General features: G+C 41.0%; 1 protein-coding gene across 1 annotated transcript in view; it reads left to right on the top strand.

The window, feature by feature from the left end:
- ATP13A5 (ATPase 13A5) overlaps nucleotides 1-24,649 on the top strand; it is a 137,441-nt gene that overhangs the window by 84,586 nt on the left and 28,206 nt on the right. Inside the window, exons 15-25 of the mRNA XM_068968599.1 lie at nucleotides 631-781; nucleotides 4,354-4,440; nucleotides 5,095-5,251; nucleotides 7,311-7,428; nucleotides 11,089-11,213; nucleotides 12,007-12,167; nucleotides 13,928-14,053; nucleotides 15,155-15,234; nucleotides 17,604-17,646; nucleotides 19,557-19,666; nucleotides 22,963-23,059. Coding sequence (XP_068824700.1) covers nucleotides 631-781; nucleotides 4,354-4,440; nucleotides 5,095-5,251; nucleotides 7,311-7,428; nucleotides 11,089-11,213; nucleotides 12,007-12,167; nucleotides 13,928-14,053; nucleotides 15,155-15,234; nucleotides 17,604-17,646; nucleotides 19,557-19,666; nucleotides 22,963-23,059 — 1,255 coding nt within the window. The remainder of the gene's footprint in view (nucleotides 1-630; nucleotides 782-4,353; nucleotides 4,441-5,094; nucleotides 5,252-7,310; nucleotides 7,429-11,088; nucleotides 11,214-12,006; nucleotides 12,168-13,927; nucleotides 14,054-15,154; nucleotides 15,235-17,603; nucleotides 17,647-19,556; nucleotides 19,667-22,962; nucleotides 23,060-24,649) is intronic.

The following is a 24,649-nucleotide window of genomic DNA, read 5'->3' on the forward strand; positions in this document are numbered from 1 at the left end:
GACTAAGCACAGCATAGCACAGCATGTAGTATCTTAGTTCCAGGACCAGAAATTGAACCACGGCCCCTGGGTTGTAAGGGTGGAATCTTAACCACTGGACTGCCAGGGAAATTCCCCATCCATGCCTGCTCTTACTTGAAGAATGGAGCCAGCAGGCAGGCTTCCTTTCCATCCCTGCTACCCCACTGAGACTTCTTGCCTGGTCGTTTTCTAGAGACAGCTCTGCAATTTGTGGATGTCAGCTCTGAGCCTTCCCACATTCTACCTTCCCACAACACTGCCAGCCTGTGGGCTGGCTGTAGGCAACCTGACAAAAGGCTCTGTTGTTGTTTGGTCACTAAGTTGTGTCCAACTCTTTGCCACTCCATGAACTGCTGCATGCCAAGCTTACCTGTCCTCCACTATCTGCTGGAGTTTGCTGAAACTCATGTTCGTCGAGTCAATGATGCCCTGTCATTATACCCAAACATTCAGAATTTATCATATAAGGTATGGGGGGAAAGGGAGCTAGTGAAGGTTTTGAGCATAGAGGTGAGGTATCAGTAAATTTTATCTCAGTAAAATTGCAGGGCAGGGTGTGCAAAATGATTTTGTTGAAGACCTTAGCTTGCTAATTATTTTCTCTACCAGTTTCCAGGAAGTCCACAGCTTTACCTCAGGCAAGGCTCTGCCCTGGGGCCCACTGTGTGCAGCCATGGCCAGCTGCCACTCTCTGATCCTCCTTGATGGGACCATCCAGGGAGACCCACTGGACCTCAAAATGTTTGAGGGCACCGCTTGGGTAAGGTGATTGTTCCTTGGTTCAGCTGAATGAGGAAAATGTGAAGAAATATCCAATACTCACTGGGAGTGCCTAGGCTTTCCTAACTTTGGTTGAAACCCAGAGAATCATAGCAGTATATAAATGAATGAAGGTCTGATCCTACCTGAATCTCCCAATCTCTGCTCCAAAACTCTACAAAGCTTTGCAACATGATATAGGGGTCTACCACCAAATAAATTTGGGAACTGATATTTAAACAAAGATAATTTGATTTCTTGATTATAGAATTTCTTTAATGTTAATATACGGTGGTATATTGTGAATATTCAAGAGAGGATATAATATGCAGCATTTACTAAACCTGTTTCACCACAAAAACCTTGACAGGCCAAATTGTAGCACAAACACCCTTGGAGAAACACTCATCCAAAGCAGTGCTGTAAACACAGTAGCCACTAGCCACACTGGCTATTGAGCATATGAACAGTGGGTAGGCAACTTAGGAACTGAATTTTAAATTTTTAAAGTTTAAATAATTGAAATAGCCACAATTGGTTGGTAGCTGTTGTATTAATAGACAGTATACGTCTTAAAAGTGTTAGTCTGCTTAGTCATGTCCCACTCTTTGCAACCCCACAGATTGTAGCCCCCAGGCTCCTCTGTCCAAGGAATTCTCCAGGCAAGCATACTGGAGCGGGTTGCCATTTCCTTCTGCAGGGGACCTCCCAACCCAGTGAAAGGGTTTGACACCAGAAGGGAGGCCCGTCAATCCAGGGGGTTCAATTTCCTCAGCTGAGTGTGAATGACAGCGTAAGGATATAAGGTCCTACTGGCAACGGTCAGGACAGGATGGGGAAAGTACTCAACTTCACCACTCTCCAGCTTTCTGACCTCAAATCCGGAACAAAGGTTCTGAATCGTTACCTCATATGTGTATTTGGATAACCATGACTCACTTCTGGAGCTTTGAAACTGTGAGCCTGCAGGGGCCAGGCATTGTAAAGAGTCCAAAGAATGGAGGGTATTCATTCATTCATTAGTTAGTTAATTAACCACATGGTTCTTCCCTTCAAAAAAAATTTTTTTTTCTAAAACTACTTACATGAAATGCAGAACAGCATTTAAACAGAGCTGTAAAGAAGTGAAAACAAACAATTGGAGGGACCTGTAGAACTGCTCGACAGAGTGTGTGCTCAGTCATGTTCTCTGACCCTTTGTGACCACATGGACTAGAGCCCACCAGGCTCCTCTGCCCATGAAATTTTCCACCAAGAATACTGGAGTGGGTTGCCATTTCCTACTCCAGGGGATCTTCCTGACTCAGGGATCCACCCCATGTCTCCTGCCACTTCTGCATCGGCAGGCAGGTTCTTTACCACTTGCCACCTGGGAAGCCTGAAGGACAGTTCACGAAGAGGCTAATTCAAGGATTTACTGTAGGAAAATTGTAGATTTCTAGAGGCCAAAGTAATAAAAGGGGAAACCTGGTAAACAGGGAATTTCTGATATCAGTAAGTAAAATTAGAGCATTTGCTGTGGAGAGATGCTTGATACTGTCGGGAAAAAAAAAAAAAAAAAAGCACAGCCTAAAAATTGAGTTAGGTTTTATTTGACAGACGAAACTGAGGACTTAAGCCCAAGACACAGCATCTCAGATAATTCTAAGAGACTGTCCCGAAGAGGGAAGAAGGGGTATGTAGCTAGGATACATGTATAGGATTTTTTGCAGCAAAGACAAGGTAGTTGGAATAAAAAAAAAAAGAAAACCACATATCTCAAGTTAAAGAGTTTAGTGCTTTTATTTGTATGGGAAGATGCAAGAGTCTGGGCTCACTGCAATCTTTTCTTTGATATGCATCTCAGCTGTCTGGGGCTAGTGTCCTGTGATTTCACATCCTGAGTCTCCTCAGGGTGCACTGATGGAGGTGGCTGTGAGGCTCCTCTGCCCATAAGATATTCCTCCTCCAGGGGATCTTCCCGACTCAGGGATCGAACCCATGTCTCCTGCATATCCTGTATTACAGGAAGATTCTTTACCCCTGAGCCATCAGGCATCCTGAGTCTCCTCCTAAGGGTTCACTGTAGGAAGTGGCTGGGTGGCAGGCAGAGTTTCCATCCTGAGTTCCCTCAGGGTTCACCATCCAGATGGCTGTAATGTGACGGCTTGATGGCTGCAACATTCTTTGTTTGCTGATACGGAAGGCAGTATTTTTTATTTGCAATATAAAGGCAAAACAGAAATCACTTTCCTGGATCTTAATGAAGAGGAATCAGTGTAATTATTGTAAGCAAGCAGCGCCAATGTCCTTACCAGCATCGCTGGTGCTGACCCAGTGAGGAGCTCCACACGGTCATTATTCCTCTATACGACTTTGATCCTGCCTCTAACACTGCTTCCCCTTCTCCAAAAGAGGAGGCTTCCTCTCTAAGCACAAGTGACATACGAGTTGGGGTCTTATATGGGGACATAAATCTTTAGTATTAGCTCTGTAAGCACTGTTTTTAAGGCCAGTTGTATCCACTCCAAACGGAGCATAACAGTGCAAGATCGTTCACTGAGTTTAAAGCTGGATAAATCTCTAGTTAAATTTCTTTTGGTTATTAAGAAACTTTCACTAACCATAAGGGGGAGTGAAAATGTTCTTATAGACTCTAAGAATATAAGCAACCATAAGGAATGTCAGAATATTTTTCCAAAGAAATTGAGATTTGGAGAAACAAAGTGATGTCCCCAAGGTTGAACAAGTAAGTGGTAGAGGAGAGACCAGATGTTGTCTCTTATTTTCTGACTTCTGCTATTTATTTTTATCTGACTGCCTTTCCCATATTTTAGCTAAATATTGGTTCTTCAGATAGTATAACTTAGAGCGCTGTAACATCCGAAGAATACAAACTATTTTCAAATATGCTTTCTAATTTGCTAGCAGCTAACTTGTAACTCTCTAGCTAACCAGTTAGGCTAGTAGCATAGACGTAGCATAAGAAGTAGTTCAAGATTCAGTCCTCTGTCATCTGGGAGCTAATGTGCTCAGGTGTAGTGGAGACTAGGGCTCTACCCTTGTCCATTTACAAGACATGCCTTTTAGGAAGAGCCAGTGGGCTGCAGTTAATGCTTCCTCCATCAGTTATTGCTGGCTTCCCAGCTGGCTCAGAGGTAAGAATCTGCCTGCCAAAGCAGGAGATACAGGAGACACGGGTTCAATCCCTGGATCAGAAAGATGCCTTGGGAAAGGAAATGGCAACCCACTCCAGTATTCTTGCCTGGGGAATCTCATGGACAGAGGAGCCTGGAGGGCCACAGTCCACAGGGCTTCAAAGAGTCAGACACAACTGAGCGCGCGCACACACACACAGAGTTACTACGTAAAATGTAATCCCAATGATTCTGCTCTTTGACATTTTACAATAAGATCCTTAATATGAATCAAAACAACAGAAATTTGGTAATGATGGTACTAAAATAATTGGCTTAGAAGAGAAAAAAATGTAAAAGGGGTTTTGAAAAGATTAAAGTGCTATGCAAATGAGAGGTATTTCTTTCTAATTATTTTTCTGTAAGGAATCTTATGAATGTTTTCATTTGAAAGCAGATAATCGAAGATTGCAATGCAGACTACTGTGAACTTGGGATATCAGATTCAAATGTAATAATAAAGCCAGGACCAAAAGCCAGTCAGGTATAGTTTGCGTCTTTAAATTATATAAATCTTTCCCCTTAAAACTGGTGAAATTCCCCTGCCTTTTATTTGTTTTTGTATTTCTATTATTTTGTCTTATCCTAACTGTATGTACAGTTGGTTTGCTCATTCCTTCATTCCTAAATTTGTCTGTTAGTTTATTCAACAAACACTCACAAAATACCTATGTATACTCAAGCTCTGTGCTAGGTGCTAAGAGATAAAGTGATTTCAAAACTAGACGTGTTGTGCTCTGTGCTGGAGGAATACATGGACTGATAGAAAAATCAATACCAGTGCAAACAAATGCAATACAATGTGCCAAGTGCTAGAATAAAGGCTGAAGAAAGAGCAGCGGGAGTCCAGAGGTGGGAGTCAGTAGTGTTGCTGAGAGAGAAGTACCTCAGAGAAGGTGACCTATGAGCTTGGCCTGGAAGATGATTAGGATTTCTCAGGCCCCCAAGGGAAAGGGCTTTGTAGACCAGACAACTTGATGAGGGAACCGCTTTAGACACAGCTAGAAAAATATCAATGTTGTGACAATATACCACCTCACGTCCCTGGGCTCACTGCAGAGTAAAGATTATTTGTTGGTGTACATCTTCTAAATCTTCCTTAATAGCTTCTTAAGCTCCCCTCTCTCTGTGCGCTTAGAGTCCGGTGGAAGCCATCATCGTCCTGCGTCAGTTTCCATTTTCCTCCAGCCTGCAGAGGATGTCTGTGGTTGCTCGGCTGGCGGGAGAGGATCACTTCCATGTCTACGTGAAGGGAGCCCCGGAGATGCTGGCTCGGTTCTGCAGACCTGAAACAGGTACTAACTGGCACTTCCCTCTTTCAGGAGGTGAAACTACTTAAAAACGCAGACAGAGCAGACTAGCCTAAATCAATGAACATGGAGGTGGTTGTTTTCTTGGTAGGTGGAAAGCGGGCCCAGCAGATCTGCTAAGGCAGAGGTGATCATTTCAAAGCAGACAAAAAGAGAGTAAATATCAGACTGTGGTCTTGCCAGAAAAGCCCAACCACACTGCGGCATTAGAGAAGATGTGAAACAAGCATCAGGACCAATCAGGAAACTACACTGGGGTCAGAGGACCAGGGATGGTGAGAATGAGTAGCGCTCAGAAGGAACCAAAGAGACAGGTCTGAACATCAGACTCACTCTCCAAACAGGGATGCTCTGTCACCCACCTCCTGGGAGCTGGAACCGCTTATGGTGTCTCAGATCAGTGGGAGGAGAATATAAAAACAAGAAATCTTTTAGGGGGAAAAAAGTGATTAGAGTAAATTAGGTGGTATTAGAGCAAGGTAATTGATCATTTTCACAGCAATTTCATCTTTCTGGGCCAGATTTTAAGCTGATTTGTATTGTTTCTTCATCTTATAAACATGTACTCTCTAAGCTGCAGTCCAGATTTGTAAGAATATTGCTGCATTCAAATGAGTTCATTTGGATAAAATTGGCCTTTTTTTCTCCTGATTTTCATCTATATTCTCCTTACAATTGCTGATAGCCATCAGCTTGTGCATAGAATTTTAAGAATTGGCAAATGATTGCTTTCACTTCTTTCTTTACTTGGAGTCATTTTTCTAAAGAATTCCTTCTATTTTTCTGACATTGATCTTCCTCATAGCTCCCATTAACTCCATCCTTTACAGACTGTTGGTCTATAGTTGGCTGTTACTTTTTTAAGGTGTCATTTGCCACTGCTTATTTGTCTGGTCAGTCTAATTCTTCTTATTGTCCTAACTTCTGATCCTTGACATATGATCATATCATATTCAGTGATTTCTTTTTCCTTCTTGTGTTTAAGAAATAGAGAGTTAGCAGCTTCCTTGAAATAGATCCTCACCTCCAGAATTATTGATATTTTAGAATTACAGAAAGTCTGTGCTGAGTGGGAGCATAGACATCTATAACCTCTTCTTTTTATGGATGGGAAAATTGAGATGCAGAAGAGAGACTTAAAATGCCCAAGGTCAGGAAGCTAGCTGGCAGCACAGTGGAGACTCGAGCCTAAGCTACTACACTTATTATGCTATTCTTTTCCCTAATATCTTTATATAACCATACATACATAAACCATACAAATTTTATAGACGTATTAACCTTAGTTATGATTATCATGTCAAAACACACAAAGGTTGGTGTATGTCATCCATTATCTAAATTGGCAAACGTTTCTGCAAAGAGCCAAGTAATAAATATTTTAGGTCTTGCAGGCCACACCATCTCTGGCTCAACTGCTCAACCCTGCCATTGTAACCTGAAAGCAGCCATAGGTAACAAACAAATGGGCATGGCTGTGTTCCAATAAAACCTTAATTACAAATCAAGACTGGGATAGATTTGGCCTGCAGTACCTCATTTCATCTGGGTAGATGGTCCTGAGGTCTGTCTTTACTGTACTCAGCTAATGTATGTGACACCCAGTTGACGACCAGTACATGTTTGGCATTTATTTCTGTTAGATTACAAGAATAACATACCGATGAAGTTGTTTGTGGCTTTTAACTGAAGTTATAGTGTTTCTATTTTTTTAAAATATTTTTTAAAATGTGAACCATTTTTAAAGTCTTTGTTGAATTTGTTACAATAGTGCTTCTGTTTCACATTTCGATTTTTTGGCTGAGCGGCATACGGGATCTTAGCTCCCTGGCCAAGGATTGAACCCACACACCCCCTGCCCCAAACACTGGAAGGTGAAGTCTTAACCATTGGGCTGCCAGGGAAAGCCCCATAGTGTTTCTCTTAAAGCATTTCTATGGAGAGAACGTTAGAACAAAGCATAGTGACTGCATCCAGGATTTTGTTTAGGAGTTAAGCCACCTTTAGTGGGACCTGCGCTTACCTCTCTTTTCTCTCTTGGCAGTGCCCAGGAATTTCCCAAAGGAGCTAAGAAGTTACACAGTGCAAGGCTTCCGTGTCATTGCCCTTGCCCACAAAGTCTTGAAGATGGAGAAGCTTTCAGAAGTGAAAAGTTTAACCAGGTAGGGAGCTCAGAAATTGGCACCAGGGCAGGCTCTGTGTGCGTGAAGAGAATGAGCCCTGGAGATGAATGGATGGAAGCCAAATCACCAGGAAACCACTTAGAGATGGAGAATCACTCATCGAATGCCTTGGTTTAGAGAGGGGCAACTCTAAGCCACATTGGGGAGGACTTGCTCAGGCCACAGTGCTGGCTGGTGATGAAACAAGGATGGCAGTTGAGATCTCCTAACTCTCAGATGTCACTGAGTTATCTCTGCCCTATGTCCCATCATCCCATCCAAAACAAACAACCCCTCTTCAACTTTGGAGTATCATGTGGCTGACAGATTAGGGGTCCCCTAGAAAAATAGGGTTCAGAGAATACAGTTGTCACTTCGAATGACCTCCAGAAATTTTTAGACTTGATTTCTTTCAGGAATCAGTAGTATACCCTCTCAAAGCTGGAGGAGTGAGTGCAAGTTGAGTTCCTTATATGAAATAGAATTCAGTATTCTTTATTACATTCAACGGGTAAATTGTCCTCTGCAGAGGGTAATCTGTAAATTATTTTTTCTTTTTAAGTTTTGCAGCTTTTAAAGGTTGTTTTTGAATTGTTTATGACAAAAGAGTAAAGAAATACTGTGCCAAATTGAATAAGAGACCGTATATGTTACTCATCTTTGATTTTGTTTTGCTGACAGAGAGGTCCTCACTTAATACAATTTTTAAAAATTATCTGCCCATCTGCATAGATGTAGTGTGTTACTATTTACAACCTAAGTCCATCTACTCTAATATAATCAACAATCACATCCCTTCCTTATACGTGTCTATTTCCCCCAACTATAAAATGTGGGATTAGATGATCTCTAACGAGTCTTTCAGTCATGACATTTTAATCTTCTAAATAGAATCACAAAGCTCATTTTGAAATATGAATGCCACTCTCAGGTTTAGTATTCAAGGTGTTAGCTATTCTTGAGCAAACATAAAGACTCATAACACAGGATTTTGTAATTTTTCAAGATACAAATTTTAATAATGAAAGTTAAGGTCATATGTGAAGACAAGATGTATTTTGCTTGAAGTGGAATGTAGACACTACCCAGCTGCTATATATATGGAGGCAACTGTGATAGTCTCATTTAAAAACTACCAGTGAGATAGACATTATTATAAATATAACAAAAAATGAGCATAAATGTGCTAGATTTCCAACCATCTCAGGTTTTCTGAAAGAATATCAGGAGCCTATTTATCATGCTTCCTAGAATACAGTTATTATTTTCAAACAGGGTAAAAGAATAGGATTTTTTTTTTAGAGTCAAATTATATTTAGGAGAGGTTTCCAATTAGGAAAATTAAAAATGTTTTAAAAGCTGGCATCATAGTGAGGAAGTAGATGAGTTTCTTAGGATGGCTTAGGGAAAAAAAGACAAAATAAAAACAGAAGAAAATTCCTTAACAAGACTCACCCTTTTGTGAATTTAGCCCATTCCTATTGAGCTTGGCTATTATTAGATGTCCCTCAAGGCACTGAGGATTCAGAAGTGAATAAAATCAAATCCTTGCCTTCTCGAGGTTTATATCCTACTTGGGGGAAACAAATAATAAAGTTAATCTATAACATATGGTCAGGCAGTGATAAATGCTCTGAAGGAAAAAATAAAGCAGGTTAAAAGGATTTTTTAAATGACAGGAGGGTGGTATTTTACATGGGGTGATCAGGGAAGTCCTCCAAGGAGGACATTGAACAGAGATCTGAGTAAAAGTGAGGGAGTAAGGCGTACAGATATCCAGGGCAAAGCACTGCAGACAATAGGAACAGTGGATAGTGCAAAGGATTTTGCTGGAATGTTGTAGAATCCTGAGATACCCAAGTACCTGAAGCAGTGAACAAGGGAAGAGTCATAAAACAGAGATCCAAAACAGAACAAATTGATGAGAAGATTTTGGGATCTTTCTTTCAGTTCTAGTTAATAAGAACATAAATCCAATTTTTAATAGAAAGTCATGAAGCTAAATGATGGGAATTATAATATTTTCTGAGATCACGATGGCAGAATTCATATTTGATTATCTGAGTGTTCACCAGCGTGCCTAATGTAAGATCTAAAGTAGTGATTTAGTGATTGGACTTTTGAATGGAGGATGTAGCTACTCACTCTCTACTGCAGAGAGATGTTTCTTTAATGTATTCTTATCCAAGGGTAGATTATTTCTCATCAAGAGATTCAACTCTATTCTTTCTCTTAAAGAAGTTTACTGACCATGTGATCATTTCCCTCCCAAGTCCTACTAACATAATAGAAAAGAAATAGTTTCAAAGAAAACTAGAGAAGCAGTAAGTGTAGATGAGAGATTTCTACAAATTTCTATAAGATGTAAAGTAACTGGAAGAGTGGTAGCTGAATCAGCAGGATAGAAGAAACTGTAGCCTACATCATGCCAGAGAGAGAGAGAGACTCCAAGAGGAAAGTTGGTTCACCCTGTAGAACCTGGGAGGATGAGCCTCTGATATGTCATGTACTATGGAAAGTAGGGGCTTCCCTGGTAGCTCAGCTGGTAAGGAATCCACCTGCAATGCAGGAGACCCTGGTTCCATCCCTGGGTTGGGAAGATGCCCCTGGAGAAGAGTTAGGCTACTCACTTCCATATTTGTGGGCTTCCCTGATGGCTCAGATGGTAAAGAATCCGCCTGCAATACAGGAGACTTAGGTTCGATCCCTGGGTTGGGAAGATCCGTTGGAGGAGGGAGTGGCAACTCAATCTAGTATTCTTGCCTGGAGAATCCCTATGGACAGAGGAGCCTGGTGGGCTACAGCCCATGGGGTCACAAAGACTTGGATACAACGGAGCGACTAAGCACAGCGCATGGAAGGTAGACCCTGAACGTGGGGGGTGAGCTGAGAGCAGGCACAGAGATCGGTTCCGTAGGTCTCCCTCTCCTCCCCCTTCCTCTCCCTGCAATCGTAACTCCACTCTGGACAGAAAAAGGAACAATAGAGGATCAAGAAAGAAGTCTTGGCCCCCAAATTTATTTTCTAAAAAACACCTGAGCTTTATTTTCAAGGAGAAGTCTCACATAACTAATGGAACACAGTTAGACTCCAAGCCTCCAATTTCAAATTCTGAAAACTAAATTCTTGACTGATGTCATTCATGTATTTACTGGAGGCAACAGATGGAGGCTGAAATAAATGATTCCATATCCAACTATTACTATAATATCTGGTATTCAGTATGTACTTAATAAATGTCTACTAAACTAAAATGCTTACAAATTTAAAAATACATGCTTACATGTCAGATTATATACTTATAAATTTTAAACTGCTTATATGCTTACAAATTTAAAATATATATGACTAACAAAAAATTTTAAATACCCACAGAAGAATTGGAAGATAAATACATTATTTTAAAAGAATGGAGTTAAAAAACATGGAAAGAGCAGCTAAAAGATGCAGAAGTGGTCACATCTGGGAAGGAGAAGGGGGAACGTGCTGTGAAGACAGGGGCAATAGGTTTTCTTTATTATGAACTTTTGGATTCTTTCTGATTTGTTAAACCTGTGCATGTATGACATTGATAAAACTTAGAAATTTTAAAAAGAAATAAATTCAACTGTTGAGACTATATGGATATGCTTTAATATTGACTTTCTCCCAAACCCAAAGAGAACATGTGGAGTCAGAGTTAACATTTCTGGGACTTCTCGTAATGGAGAATCGCTTGAAAAAGGAAACCAAAGCAGTCTTGAAGGAGCTGAGTGAGGCCCGCATCAGGACTGTGATGATTACTGGTATGCGTTTCTGGAAGCCTAACAAGTTAAATCCATCCTAGGCATAAGCAAAAGGCAATGTGAGCTGAATGAGTCCCTGTGGCCGAGGCAGGAGGAACAATGCTTTGCTGTCAAGATTATTACCCTCTGCTCCAGTTACCTGGGAACTTGGGGAGCTCCTCTCAATGACTGTGAGCTTTGGAGGCAAGGACCATGTCTCATTCTCTTTGCCTAAGGCCCTCTGTTCCTATCCAGGGTTTGTTCAGGGCCAATAGGCTCACAGCAGATATTGAAAGATGAGAACGGGGTTCTCATGAAGAACCCCTGAAGAACCCCAGTGACACCTCTGTGTAAAGGGGTGAGACTGTCCTTCAGGGAGGTGGCGTAGGCATGGTTTGTGATGACTAAATTCAACATGGCTGATCCTAAGTGTTTTTTTTTTCTTTAACTTAATTGGAATTGAGATCCCAAGAATAGGTTGATGTTATCAGACCAAGCCTATACCTTCACCACTGAAAATTGTCAGTCTCCTGAGGATGAGTTGTAAAGCACTTGAACATTTATTTACTCACTAGTGCATATTTTGGAAATAGGAGATGTTCCTGGACTTGATGCTAGGATGAAAGGGAGAGGTAGACATAATGTTTGACCACTAGGAACAGACAGGCTTGATAAACATTATGAAAAAATGCAGAAAGTGTTAAATGCCCCCGAAGAGCACTAACAACATTATGGTCACTCAGAGGAGGGAGCATTCAGTCCTGGATGCTGAGAGGTTTCTACATAAATCAAGTCCTCTTTCTTGGTCATCTAGGTGACAATCTTCAAACAGCCATTACTGTTGCGAAGAATTCTGAAATGATTCCTCGAGGGAGCCAAGTCATCCTTGTTGAAGCCAACGAACCTGAAGAGTTCGCCCCTGCTTCTGTGACCTGGCAGCTGGTGGAGAACCAGGAGAATGGGCCTGGAAAGAATGTGAGTGAATGTCAGAAAGCCTCTCCATGGACCGGGGCTGATGCAATACAGCCCTGACCCTGGGCAGCCCTCTCTCAGCATTAGAAGTCATCACAGTAGTAATCCCTCCCATCTGCCCAGAGTTTACAGTTTGCAAAGCTTTTAGCATTTCCACTGACACTCCTCAGGCTTGGCTTCATGTAGAAATTACCCAGAAGCATTTTCAAGCTTCCAAGGCTAAAACTAGAGATTCAGTGAGACACTCTGGGCTGGGAACTGAGTCTTTCACCTAGTGATTCCTGAGTACAGATGTGGCTGAGACTCACTGATTTACATCCATAGTTCCCATCTGATCCTCAGTCACCCTACACAGTTGAGCAAAGTATTCATTTTACAAACGAGACAGCTGAGGCCTAGAGAGGTAAGCTTGCCACGACACACACTGGCGAGCTGCAGAGCAGGGCATCAAGCGGGCTGTTTGACCCCCACTTCCCTAATTCATGGTCATTTAGACTGTACTGGACTTTCGAAGTGGCGTGACCAGATGTCGGGCTTCTCTAGGCAGCAAGCTTCCTGTGCACTTCCCCCAGGATGGCTCTTTCTTGTGAAGAGAATGGGCTGCAGCTTGATGTTTCATTACTAGATGGGTCGCCTCTGCTTTTGTGTGAATTCAAAGAGATGGTTCTCAGGGCGATAAATTACAAAAAGCTCCCTTCCTTCAGGCTGACCAGCCCTTCAGATTGTTCAGTGTCGAGTATGACTTTGTGCAGCACACAAGCTACACAGCTGTATGGAGTGGCCCTGCCCCTACCCTGTGAAGAGGTGTGTTAACTTAGCTCAAATCCATTGTGCTCCAATCTCTGCTTTCAGGGGATTTCTGGTGCTGATTTCCTTCTAAACTCACTTGCCTCAGCAACTACATGTATTGCCTCAACTGCACTGTGTGATGAAAGTCAGATTCTCACTAATTTTTTAAAAGTCCTTAGCATATTTCAATAAAAATTAGTTTGCATGTACATATACAGATTTTTAAATAAGGATGGTATATTTTTTTAATGTATTTTAATGAGGTATAGTTGATTTAGTGTTGTTAGTTTCTGCTATATAGCAAAGTGATTCAGTTATACATATATACTCTTTTTTCATATTTTTCCCATTATAATTTATTACAGGATACAGATTTTCACTAATTTTTAATAGAGTCCAAACATTTCCCTGGCAGCCCAGTGGTTAAGACTCTGTGCTCTCAGCGCAGGGGACATGGGTTCCATCCCTGGCTGGGGAACTAAGATTCCCACTGCCATGCATAGTGCATCAAAAATAACAATAATAAGGTGCAGGGACACGAGGTGGAAGGGGATCTGGGCACCTTGAGGGAAGTGTTGGGCAGAGGTCAGGTTAGGCTCTGAAGAAAGGGTTTACCTACTTTACAGGGAAGAAATCCGGGCATGATTTCTGAATGAATGGTAAGAGATCTTAGGAAACAAAAGGTTGGCTGAGGAGCAGGAAAAGAAGGGAAGAATGTTTCCTCTTCTTCCCTGGAGTCACTCATTGGAACCTTGGAATGATTTCCTCAGTAGCCTGACATCACACATTTAATTTTTGGGGAACATTTTGAGTGTCATGTTTATATGAGTCTAAGTTCTGTGGACAAATTCTATATTATGTATTTGCTGGTCCTCACACTGTTGCATAACATGAATACACTTCCTTCCATAAAATGTAGGAAAACAGCAACATCCTTAAGATCCAAGGTAGAAATAATGCCCTTTTGATTTTAGGAAACCTACATCAACATTGGAAACAGTTCAGTGCCTGTTGAAGAAAAAGGGAGCTGTTACCATTTTGCAATGAGTGGGAAATCATACCAAGTGATACTGCAGCATTTCAACAGCTTGCTTCCAAAAGTAAGTACTGGAGAAACGACATGTTTAGTTTTGCTCCTCAAATTAGTGAGATAAAAAGGGTAAGTGAACAGTAAAGGAGATGATTAGCAAGGTTATCTCAGAATTAGGAAATAAACAGCCTCACAGGGAGCACTGTTTCTTCAAGAGGTTTCCCTTCATCACTCCTCTTATATCACTCATCACACATCCACGTGTCCAAGGCCTCCTATTCAGAGCCTGAGGCTGATGTTGCCCCTTGCCCCGCCCCCGTAGCCAGTGCAATCCGTTTTCCTCCTCCCTGCCTCCCCAGCAGAGGGAACCTAGAGGTAGTTCCAAACACGCTCCCTGTTGTTTGGAATTTGCTCTTCTCTGAAAGCCACTAACTCATGTCAGGCTGAGCTCTATTCCCATTCCTGTCTGGATTCTTAAATTACAGCAGGAGGAAACAAAGGCTTTATGGTTTATTTTCAAAATCATTTGTTATCTTGTTGCTGTGTGTCTATTTTAAAATAGTGCCGTGCAGAGTGATGCCATTGGTGGGAAGGAAACAAGTGGAGCGGCAGCAACCCTCTGTTAGCAGTGTCTTGAAAGTCCTGTCACCTTTCCAGTCGAGGACCACAGAGTCTAGACCCCCATGGTGTCTAGAAAGCTGTTAGTGCAGTTCCTCATTGAAGAGATGGGAAAGCTGAGATTCAGAGACATTGTCATTTGCCTAAGGTCTTCACAGTCCAGGACAGAACTATAATAGAACCTTGATTCTTAACTCCCAATCTATTGCTCCTTCCTCTGCAATTGTGGAGATGGTGCTTAATGAAAAGAACTGTAGTTGCCTAAGCTTTTTAATCTTCTATACTCCTCTGCTTTTCAGTTACTATTGTTCATTAGAGCTTATCCCATCTTGGAAAAATGATCGGGAACAAAGTAATAGACTTGTGATGGAGAACCAAAAGGGAAAGTTAAACTGTTAAATCCCCCTTTTGCCCTTTCCTGATATTTGGTCTGAAGTTATATCACCCAATGCTATATTAAAATGGTGGCCAGGAGTAATTTTTCAAGACTCTTCTTTTATTTTAAAAGTGTTCTTTGTTCTAATCTTATTGCAATTGTTATTTTTCTTTTTAGATTCTGGTGAATGGAACGATTTTTGCAAGAATGTCCCCTGGGCAGAAATCTAGCCTTGTTGAAGAATTTCAGAAATTAAAGTAGGTTATAGTGCATGAAAGGAGAGTGTATTTGTTATCAATTGCTGTGTAACAAATTATCCCCAAAACACAGTGGCTTAGAATAACACGATTTATTTTTTTTAACGTTACTGTGGGTCAGGAATTCAGGCGTGCTTAGCAGAGTCTTCTGGCTCCAGGTCCCTCTCAAGGTGTCATCAGGCGTCGACCAGTCCTGCAGTTATCTGAGCCACTTGGTGGGGAAGGATCTGCCGCCAGCCTCACTCCAGGTGTTGTTGGCAAGATTCAGTTCCTTGTGGAAAGTTGGGCTAAGAGTCTCAATTTTTCACTCATTATTGGGCACAAGCCACACTTGTTTCCTTGCCATGAGTGATTTCATAGGGATTCTCACAGAGTATCAGCTAGCTCCAGTGAGAGTTAGCAAGCAAGAAGAGTCAGAGAGAGAGAAGAGAGATGACTATTTTTTATATCTTCATTTTAGAAATGACATCCTATCCTGTCACTTTACTCCTTTCACTAGAAGCAAATCACTCGGTTGGTCCACACTCAAAGGAAGGCATTAGATAACCTCATGAATTCCAGAAGGTGGGCCATTTTAGAAGCTGTCTGCCCCAAAGAACATTCCTTTTGCAGCTGGTAGGGCTTATCATAAAGGAAGATCCCCCTGCTTGCATACAGAGACTAGAAACAACAGCATTCTGTACAGCTCAGAATTGGGGGGGGGGGGGGAAGTGAGGAAGCGTGTGAGTTATCACCTGGAATTATTTGAGGTTGGTCCATTAGAAGATACGTAAACAATTTCAGATCTTCCAGGAAAGAGAAGAAATTATATTTTTACTGTTTTAGGTACAGAGGCAAAAATAAAACAAAGGAAAAAGTTCCTTGTTAACTCCTTCAAAAATACAGATGACCAAGTCACATGAGAGTGAAATGGTTCTTCTTGAGACCATTATTACTTGCTGGGAAGGTTACAGCTTCTGGACTCAGATTTCTAGAAAGTGAAGTAAGGAATGAAGAGTCGTAAAACTTTAGATAATGGCTGATAAGTAGTAGATAAACTCAAGAGACTGCTTTTGACTATTATTTTTTGTTGCCTAAGCATTCTTAGGGACGTTTCCAAAACTGCCTATTAACTCCCATAATGCCTTGAGGCTGGGTTAGTAACCAGTGTCTAAAATGACTATTTTTACTTACATGGTCATTATATGATATTGGCTGAAGAAAGTAATTTTGCCCTTCTCAAATACTTGAGAAATGTTGCCAGCTTAAATGCTTACTTTTGAAAAGCTGTATTCCCCTAAAGAAAAATCAATTCAGGGTGATATATGCTATCTCAGAATAAGTTATCTTCTCAATTTCCAGATGTTGCTCTTCATTCAGCATTTATTCTTTATTCAGACAACACTAGAAGATGTAAGATTCCTCCTGTGATATAAAGACTAAATACATACTTTATGCCTGATGAAAGGAAGCCATTTTCAGCAAATGTATAGTCTTGACAGGTACATCAGCACAAATAAATGTTTACCGTGAGATTTTCATATATACTTACTAAAGAGTAGATTGAACCTACAAACTTGTTTACATTTGGCCATATTTGACCTATAAAGATGGCCATTTTTTATGTCAACTAATAATAAGGAAATTCTCTGAGAATTTCATTTTCTCCTATATTGTATTATTTTACGTGTTTTTAGCAAGTTGCCACTGAGTCTTTAATAATATTGCCATTAATCAATACCTCCAATGTATTATTTCCTTATAATGGAACACACAGTGTGTCTTGCATCAGAAACTCCTTTAGTAACAGCTTTAAAATTCACTCTTCTCTTTATACAGTTGCCTGCACATCAAACTGGTATAGATGGGAAGCGTGTTATCTTATTTTCACTCCAAGATGCATCTAGAATATGTATATACATCTCTAGTTGTTATCTGTTAAACCATTTCCCAAATGTTTCTTCTCCTAGTGTCTACATGCTAAACTTTCAGCAGCAGTGAGCAACCAAAACACAGATGGGCTAGGTTATGATCTGTGCATTAGGGTGTGAGAAACACTGTGATTATGACAGTACTCACTTCAACTTGGCCTTGGTGGATATAATCCAACAGGACTTCTTTTGAAGTGTGCAAATATCTTTATGGATGTCCTAGGCAGTATTGCCATCATTTCCATGTGATTGATTGAAACAATATTCCAGAGCTTTATTCCTCTGGGAATATTTCTCTCCAAGTTATTTTCCTTCAGCTTGATTCTACACATGCTCAGGAGACACACACACACACACTCACACACACACACACACACACACATCATGCATGTTAATTATGATGTAAATTACTCAAGTGAGGCATTAAGCTATTAATGTTTCTTATCCTTTCCCTCACAGTTATTATGTGGGCATGTGTGGAGATGGAGCTAATGACTGTGGGGTGAGTAGAAATTACTTCTTCTAACGCAGGGGGTGCATTGATATCCCTCCTGAGGACCCCACATCCCCTGTGGTTTGACTCTTCACCCTTCTGCCAACAATCACATCACTTAGTCATTCTGATGTTTATATTCATTTCTACCAGAGTATGGGTTGGATGTGGTGATGAGTAAAGTGAGACAAGTCACTTCAGCTGTTTTCTAGCAACTTTTAGAATAATAAAGACAAAGAAAGGCTACAGAGGCTCCTGTATTTCAGACCCAAAAGGGACTTTACAAGACTAGGTGGTTTAAATCTCTCCTGTTATAAATAAGGAAATGAGCCTCAAGGAGGTAAATTCTTTTTTTTTTTTTTTCCTTTTTTTGCCTAAAGTCACACAGCTGGTAACGGCTTAGTGAAGGAAAAATTTGAAACTGATGATAAAGCTTTGAATTATGTGCAAATCGTATTTATTCCTGCCAAATTCTCCACCAGGGTTACTTTATACAATCTGGATTTACTCCCAAATTTTCACACTCAGCAAAATCATAAACCAAATTATTTGGTTATTACATACAATAGCAAACTGAAATTACAAGATTCTCAGCAGATTACTTCTCTGATACAATAGAAGGCATTACATGTTTTATAATCTGAGTTTCAAAGATACAGTTGAAATAGTAGCTTACCTTGAAGATTTATGTATGTCAGAAAATATTTTGGGAGCCAATCTGTGGGAGAAGTAATGAAGAGAATTGTTTTGTATTTCCAAAGCCTATTGTATACTTAAGGTCTGGGTATTTGTTTTATTTATTTCTTAAATATTTTCTTCAAAGTTCTGTGATAAACTAAGCTCATACTTAGATAGTGGTTATGAATTTTTCTGCCTCATACTTGTGAAAAGGAGTTAGCTGTCAGTCTGCTCTTCAAATCTAGGGTGAGTACACATTCTCACTAATTATGTGGAATTTAAAACAAAACAAATAAATCAGATGTTATACAGGACATAGTCTCTGCCACTGAAAAGTTCATTACCTGGTGGGGGAAAAAATCATGCATAAAACTAATCCTAACATATACAGCAGATGGTCCTAAATTACATGGTAGAGGTACAAAGTACTAAGGGAAAAATGAGGAAGAAGGAAATATTCTAATATTCATTGAACATGAACTTGGTGTATACTGGCCATGGTTACCAGGAACTTTGCAAGTTCTATAGCAGTACAGAAATACAAAATCTCATTTTATGTTCATACCCTTCTTGTAGGATTAGGGGCTGGCTGCCCTGCTCATTGGCTGCTGTCTACCTAGGGCACTCTCTGAGGAGTTTTCAGTCTTGATGAGAAAAGAGTTAGTCCTTATGTCAGTGAGACATCCTATACCTTGGAAAGGTTCTCTGATGAGTATAATCTGGTCCCTGCCTCCAGCAAAGGTGCTCTATGTCCCAAAGTTCATCCCAGCAATTAGCTGGTTGGCTGGATCAGGCAGCCTGGGAGAAGGTGGGCATTAGACAGTTTTTCCTGTAGTTCATGAAGATGACCTGTTAAGTATAAAATTGTGATGGTAAAGGCCTCTACAAAGGTCCATCCAAACGCTGTCATCTTTTTAATCGACTTCTCAAATAAGTCCTTCCACTTTCTTAGCCTGTCTACATCCCCTCAACCAACACACACACACACCCAAACACACACACACACACACACACACACACACACACACACACACACCCCTTCTTCTACCACTGAGTCATTGTTGGTGCCTCTTTAATTGGTGACTTCATGTATCCAGGTGGAGGGGCAGCCTAAACAGAGATCCAGCAGCGGAAGGGTACAATACTATCAACTCTATAATGTGAAAAATAGCCTTGAGGTGTTTGAACAGTTAGAGCCTGGTCTGAGGAGTCATGGGTATAACATGGATTTATCATTCTAGGCTTTGAAAATGGCTCATGCGGGCATTTCACTGTCAGAGCAGGAGGCATCTGTGGCCTCCCCTTTCACCTCAAAAACAACCAACATCGAGTGCGTGCCTCATCTCATCAGGTAAGCTACCTCTTCCTCTTCTATCCTCTGACCGTCTGGCTCGCTGTTTGGCTCCAGGTGGAATTCAACTCTAATTGAAAGTGACAAACGTCACGGCAGAAACTTGGCTGCAGTGCTGTCGAGAACCAGTTAAGGGGAGGGGGCTGTGAGTGCTGCCTAAGAATGCTGATAAAATCAAGAAGGTGACTTTGCTGAGTTTTAAAGAATACATGGCTCTGGACGCTAGTATTGATATTTTAAAGCCAGCTGTATATCTCGCTTCTCCTCTCCCTTAGTTTTATGTTGGATGCTTACTGGAACCTTTCTCTCAGGAGTTGGGGATGGACCAGAAGCAGAAGAGGAATCCTCTACCACATAGCCTTCTCCTAGTAGTAGTATGTCTCCAAAGTCCAGATTAGTGAATATCCAAAATGACTGCACCTACCTTTACTATCCTGATGCTGGGAGGGACTGGGGGCAGGAGGAGAAGGGGACGACAGAGGATGAGATGGCTGGATGGCATCTCTGACTCGATGGACGTGAGTTTGAGTGAACTCCGGGAGTTGGTGATGGACAGGGAGGCCTGGCGTGCTGCGATTCATGGGGTCTTGTTGGACATGACTGAGCGACTGAACTGAACTGACCTTTACTATCACTACTGTCTTAACCTGCTTTGTGTCATGGTGACTACAAAACAAGAGTGCCCGGGACACTCACCTCACTCATGCGGCTCTTTTTAAATACTGTTCTTAAAAATGTGGTGTATTAAAAATGAGACAGAACTTTGCCCTGGAGGACTCACATTCCAGTAAGGGGTATAGAAAGATATATGTAGAATATAATCACCTAACACAGAATCTTCTGCCTAAGGAATGAGAGGTGCTCAATACATTAGCTTTCCGTAAATGAACGTGCAAACAATACAGTCATCATGCCAGTAGTTCAGAATGATAACTCAAGCTAGGAGGGACTGTTTCAGAGGTAGGTTGCAATTTGAAGGATAAATGGGATGTATGGAAACACTAAGGATGTGGGAGTGGAATTCCAGATAAAGGAAATGGAGAGCCATGTTTAGAAATGGGGCTTTCATTGGAGAGTGCAGGGGCCTGACTGCTAAACTGAGCTGGAAGATTTCTCAGATGGGAACTGTGGAGGTGAGGCTGAAACACCAAGTGTGGAGGCCTCAGATAGGGGATTCAAACTCCTGGACAGTTGCACCAAGTGCATACTTGATTCATCCAAAAGGCAGTAGCACTTGAACTTCCGATGCTCTTTCTCGTGCAAGTTGTGTGATGCATTTATGATTGCATTATATTGTTTTAAAATACAAGTCAGGATGCAGAATTTTCTCTAGTGGCAGATGGCTTAGTAAGTCTTCACGATAGAAACCCTCTTCTTTTATACTTCACAAATTCATAAAAATACAGAGTTCAGCTCTGTTATGCTGAATTTACCCTTGCTATTCTTGATGCCTGCATAGTCCTGAGAAAATATCCTTTAGAGGAGCGATAATGTGCAGTTTTAGGTACATAGGTCTACAGGTTTCCATTATTATTCTTTGAAACATGATTGGCTTGTTATAGTGCAAGTCCTTTAGGGCAAGGACTATGCCTTATTAACTTCTATGTCGTTGGGCCTCCCATGACACATCAGAGTCTTCGATGAACGTTTGTGGAATGCATTAAGTAAATGAATGAACCACTTAAAATTCACGTCCATTAGGAATAGCAGTCATTGTGGAGGCCTTGCAAACACTCTTTATGCTTTACCACTTTGGATTTTTGCACTTTTTTTTTTGATCTGGGTGTCTATTCTCTGGGAAATGTACACAACTGAAGAATAAAGGATGAAATCACACAGTTTATGTCAGAAAACAATCTAGGTTTCACATGTTTTCCCCTTCTCACCTGGTTTTCTCTCTCCCCTCTGTGCTGAAAATAGAAAGGTAGTGTCTCACAGTCTGGTGAAAAGCATTGACCTGAGGTGTCCTGGCCTATCTCCCACCAGAACCTTCTCACCTTGCCCAAGACCCAGCGTGGTTTTTGGCTGTCTGGGTTTTCCTTCTCATGTCCCTGGCCTGTAGGAAAACTTTGAGCAGCACAGGTGTCCATGTCACTGGGGACTGGAGATCAGGAGTATATGGGCTGCCTCCCATATGGATTCGCTTCTACCTTGACAAGAGGAGGCTGCAGGAGTGCTTGTTGGCCAAGTTCCTCCCTCCCCCGACATGTGCTACTTTGGCCTGACATAATCCATTACTAATTAGACCCAGCTAGAAGAATAATAGTTCAAACAGAATTTCTTAAAGAATATTTACCTTTTCCCTTTTTTATTGAAGTATAGTTGACATACATTATATTAATTTCAGATGTACAACATAGTGATTCAACATATATGTATATTATGAACTGATCACCATGATAAGTCCAGTAACCATCTGACACATTAGAAAATTATTAAATATTATTGACTAGGGACTATTTACTTTTGACACTGTGACTTTTACAATTGTCTTTTTCTCTTTGTGTTTCCAAACCAGCTCCCATTATTACCCTGGGTTCTTCTTGGTGTACTGAAGCCAACAAAGCCCATTTCATCTCAAATATTGGCCTCACATCTAGTTTTTTCCTATAATGTGAGAGCACCCAGTCCTTAGCATCATGACTCTAAGGGACTCTAAAACATACACAAGGAGCAAGTGTTGCCAGGATGAAATGAAGCACAAGCCAGCCAGTGCTTGACATGTTGCACCTTGTCATAGTGTATTGTGTTTATAATCTTCTTAATTCATGGGAAGCTTGTTGAAAATAAGGACTGCGCCTGATTAATTTATATCCTCTGTGACTCTGAGCATAATGCTGCTATCTTATAAGCTTTAAGTAAAAGCGAGCTTAAGAGTCAATGGGAATGGGTGAGATGATGGTTGAAGGAAAGAATGAGTGAATGAATAGTTAAATGAATCATTGAGAGGATGAATCAGTGATGAAGTGAATGTATATATCAAAGAAAGAAAGTGAAGTTGCTCAGTCATGTCCAACTTTTTGCGACCCCATGGACTGTAGCCTACCAGGTTCCTCTGTCCAGGGATTTTCCAGGCAAGAGTACTGGAGTGGCCATTTCCTTCTCCACGAGATCTTGCTGACCCAGGGATTGAACCCAGGTCTCCAGCATTGTAGGCAGACACTTTACCATCTGAGCCACCAGGGAAGCCCAAGTATATATCAACAAGCCATTAAAATGAGCTCCTTTGAAAATATAAAAGAGACTGGGAGATATGTATCATATAGAACCAATTACTTTTATTTTTTCTTAAACAGAGAAGGCCGAGCTGCTCTTGTTTCATCCTTCGGGGTATTTAAATACTTGACCATGTACGGCATGATCCAGTTTATTGGCACATCACTGCTCTATTGGGTATGAACCAAAATAATTTCTTCCCAGTTCTAATTGCATTTACATCCCCTGTTTATTTTGGGTGGGGGTGCAGCTCCTACACAGGATTTAATGTTTTATAAATAAATTACTTTTTCTCAAAATAGGTGTCCGCAAACTTGAGAACTTGGTATAACTGTGCATGAGACAGAGCTAGAAATGAGTAGATGTGGCTCAGTTTCTGAGAGTGTTGTTTTTCTCTAGATAACCTGAGACACTTGACCTCCTCCAGCCTCTACTTCTTCACTTAGAGTATGGAGAGAGCTTCAGAGCAGCCTAAATATAACTCAGCAGGCAATGCATCAGTCTCCAACTGTGGAATATTTTTGGCAGACTAAGAAGAGATTAAAAAGAGAGAGAAGTTGTTGAATTTGACTTTGAAGGACTAAAAACTGGAAAGATTCCCATACCAGAGCTTTAGTTCTGAACCTGCCCAGAACCTCTACATGTCATTAGTAAAGGATTAGCAGTTCTGTAAAAAATGTTTGGAAAAGTCTTTTGAAATGAAATGATAAAAATAATCATCTAAAAATTAACTAGCTATATGGAAGAAATACGTATAGGTTGAAAGTAATCTGCATCACATCAGTCATAACTTGGTCTACAGTAAAATAATCCATCAGGCTCAAGGAACACTGGGGGCAAGGGGAATTAATTTACTGCCTTCCTGAGACATAGTGATGAAAGCGAGGAACACAGGACTCCAGCCTCGGGTGGGATAACGATTGTGAGAAGCACATAGAGGCTAAGGGGCAACCAGGTGGATAGAGAGAAGAAATTGGTTGGAAGCCAAGAAACCTGGATTCAAGTTCTACTTCTGTCCCTAAGAACAAATTCATTCTTGCCCTTGGCTGAGTTTTTATCCACCTCCGGGAAGTCAGGCTGACTGATTTCTAAAGCCCTCTATAGTTCTCTGAAAACTCCCAAAATAAAAAGTAAAGCTGCCTTTGAAAAGTGCTCCCTATTCCATCTCACCCTGCATGTATAATGTTACCATTCTGAGGGGAAAAGAATGTGAGAAGGAAATATAAAAAAGACAGAGATAGAATTGCAGGATGAGAAGAACTCAGAAACCATTTGCATTCTCTGAAAGTTAAGAAATCAGAATTTCAGTTCCAAAGTCTCCATGGATAGAGTTGATTGAAATCAGTCTACTCCAAGTCATTCACTCTGATGGTCTAGATCTAAGTTAAGAGTGTTCTCCAAGAACCTTCGCCGGGAAACATCTTGGCCTTGAGTTCACTTTCTAAGGGGACAGAAATATTTTCACTGGCATCAGTGTGATCTGGTAATATGCATAGAGCCAGATTATGACTTAGTGCTCAGTAAACAGCTATGAAGAAAACCTGACCTGTCTGCAAAAGGTATTGCAAGGCAAGTTCTTGCAGAGTACTTAGCTGACTCGTTTATTTAAATACTTCCAGTATAAACTGAAAGGGAGTTCTATGTCTACACAAACCTTAAAGAGGCAGGTGTACCAGAATGAAGTCTGAATGGGCTTACTTGGGATAGGGAACTTGTTTGTGAAAGTAACTGGGTTTCAAGAGAATCATGTGAACTCAACCCATGGAT

Source organism: Capricornis sumatraensis, chromosome 1 (assembly GCF_032405125.1).
Source record: "Capricornis sumatraensis isolate serow.1 chromosome 1, serow.2, whole genome shotgun sequence".
In the NCBI taxonomy this organism is placed as follows: domain Eukaryota; kingdom Metazoa; phylum Chordata; class Mammalia; order Artiodactyla; family Bovidae; genus Capricornis; species Capricornis sumatraensis.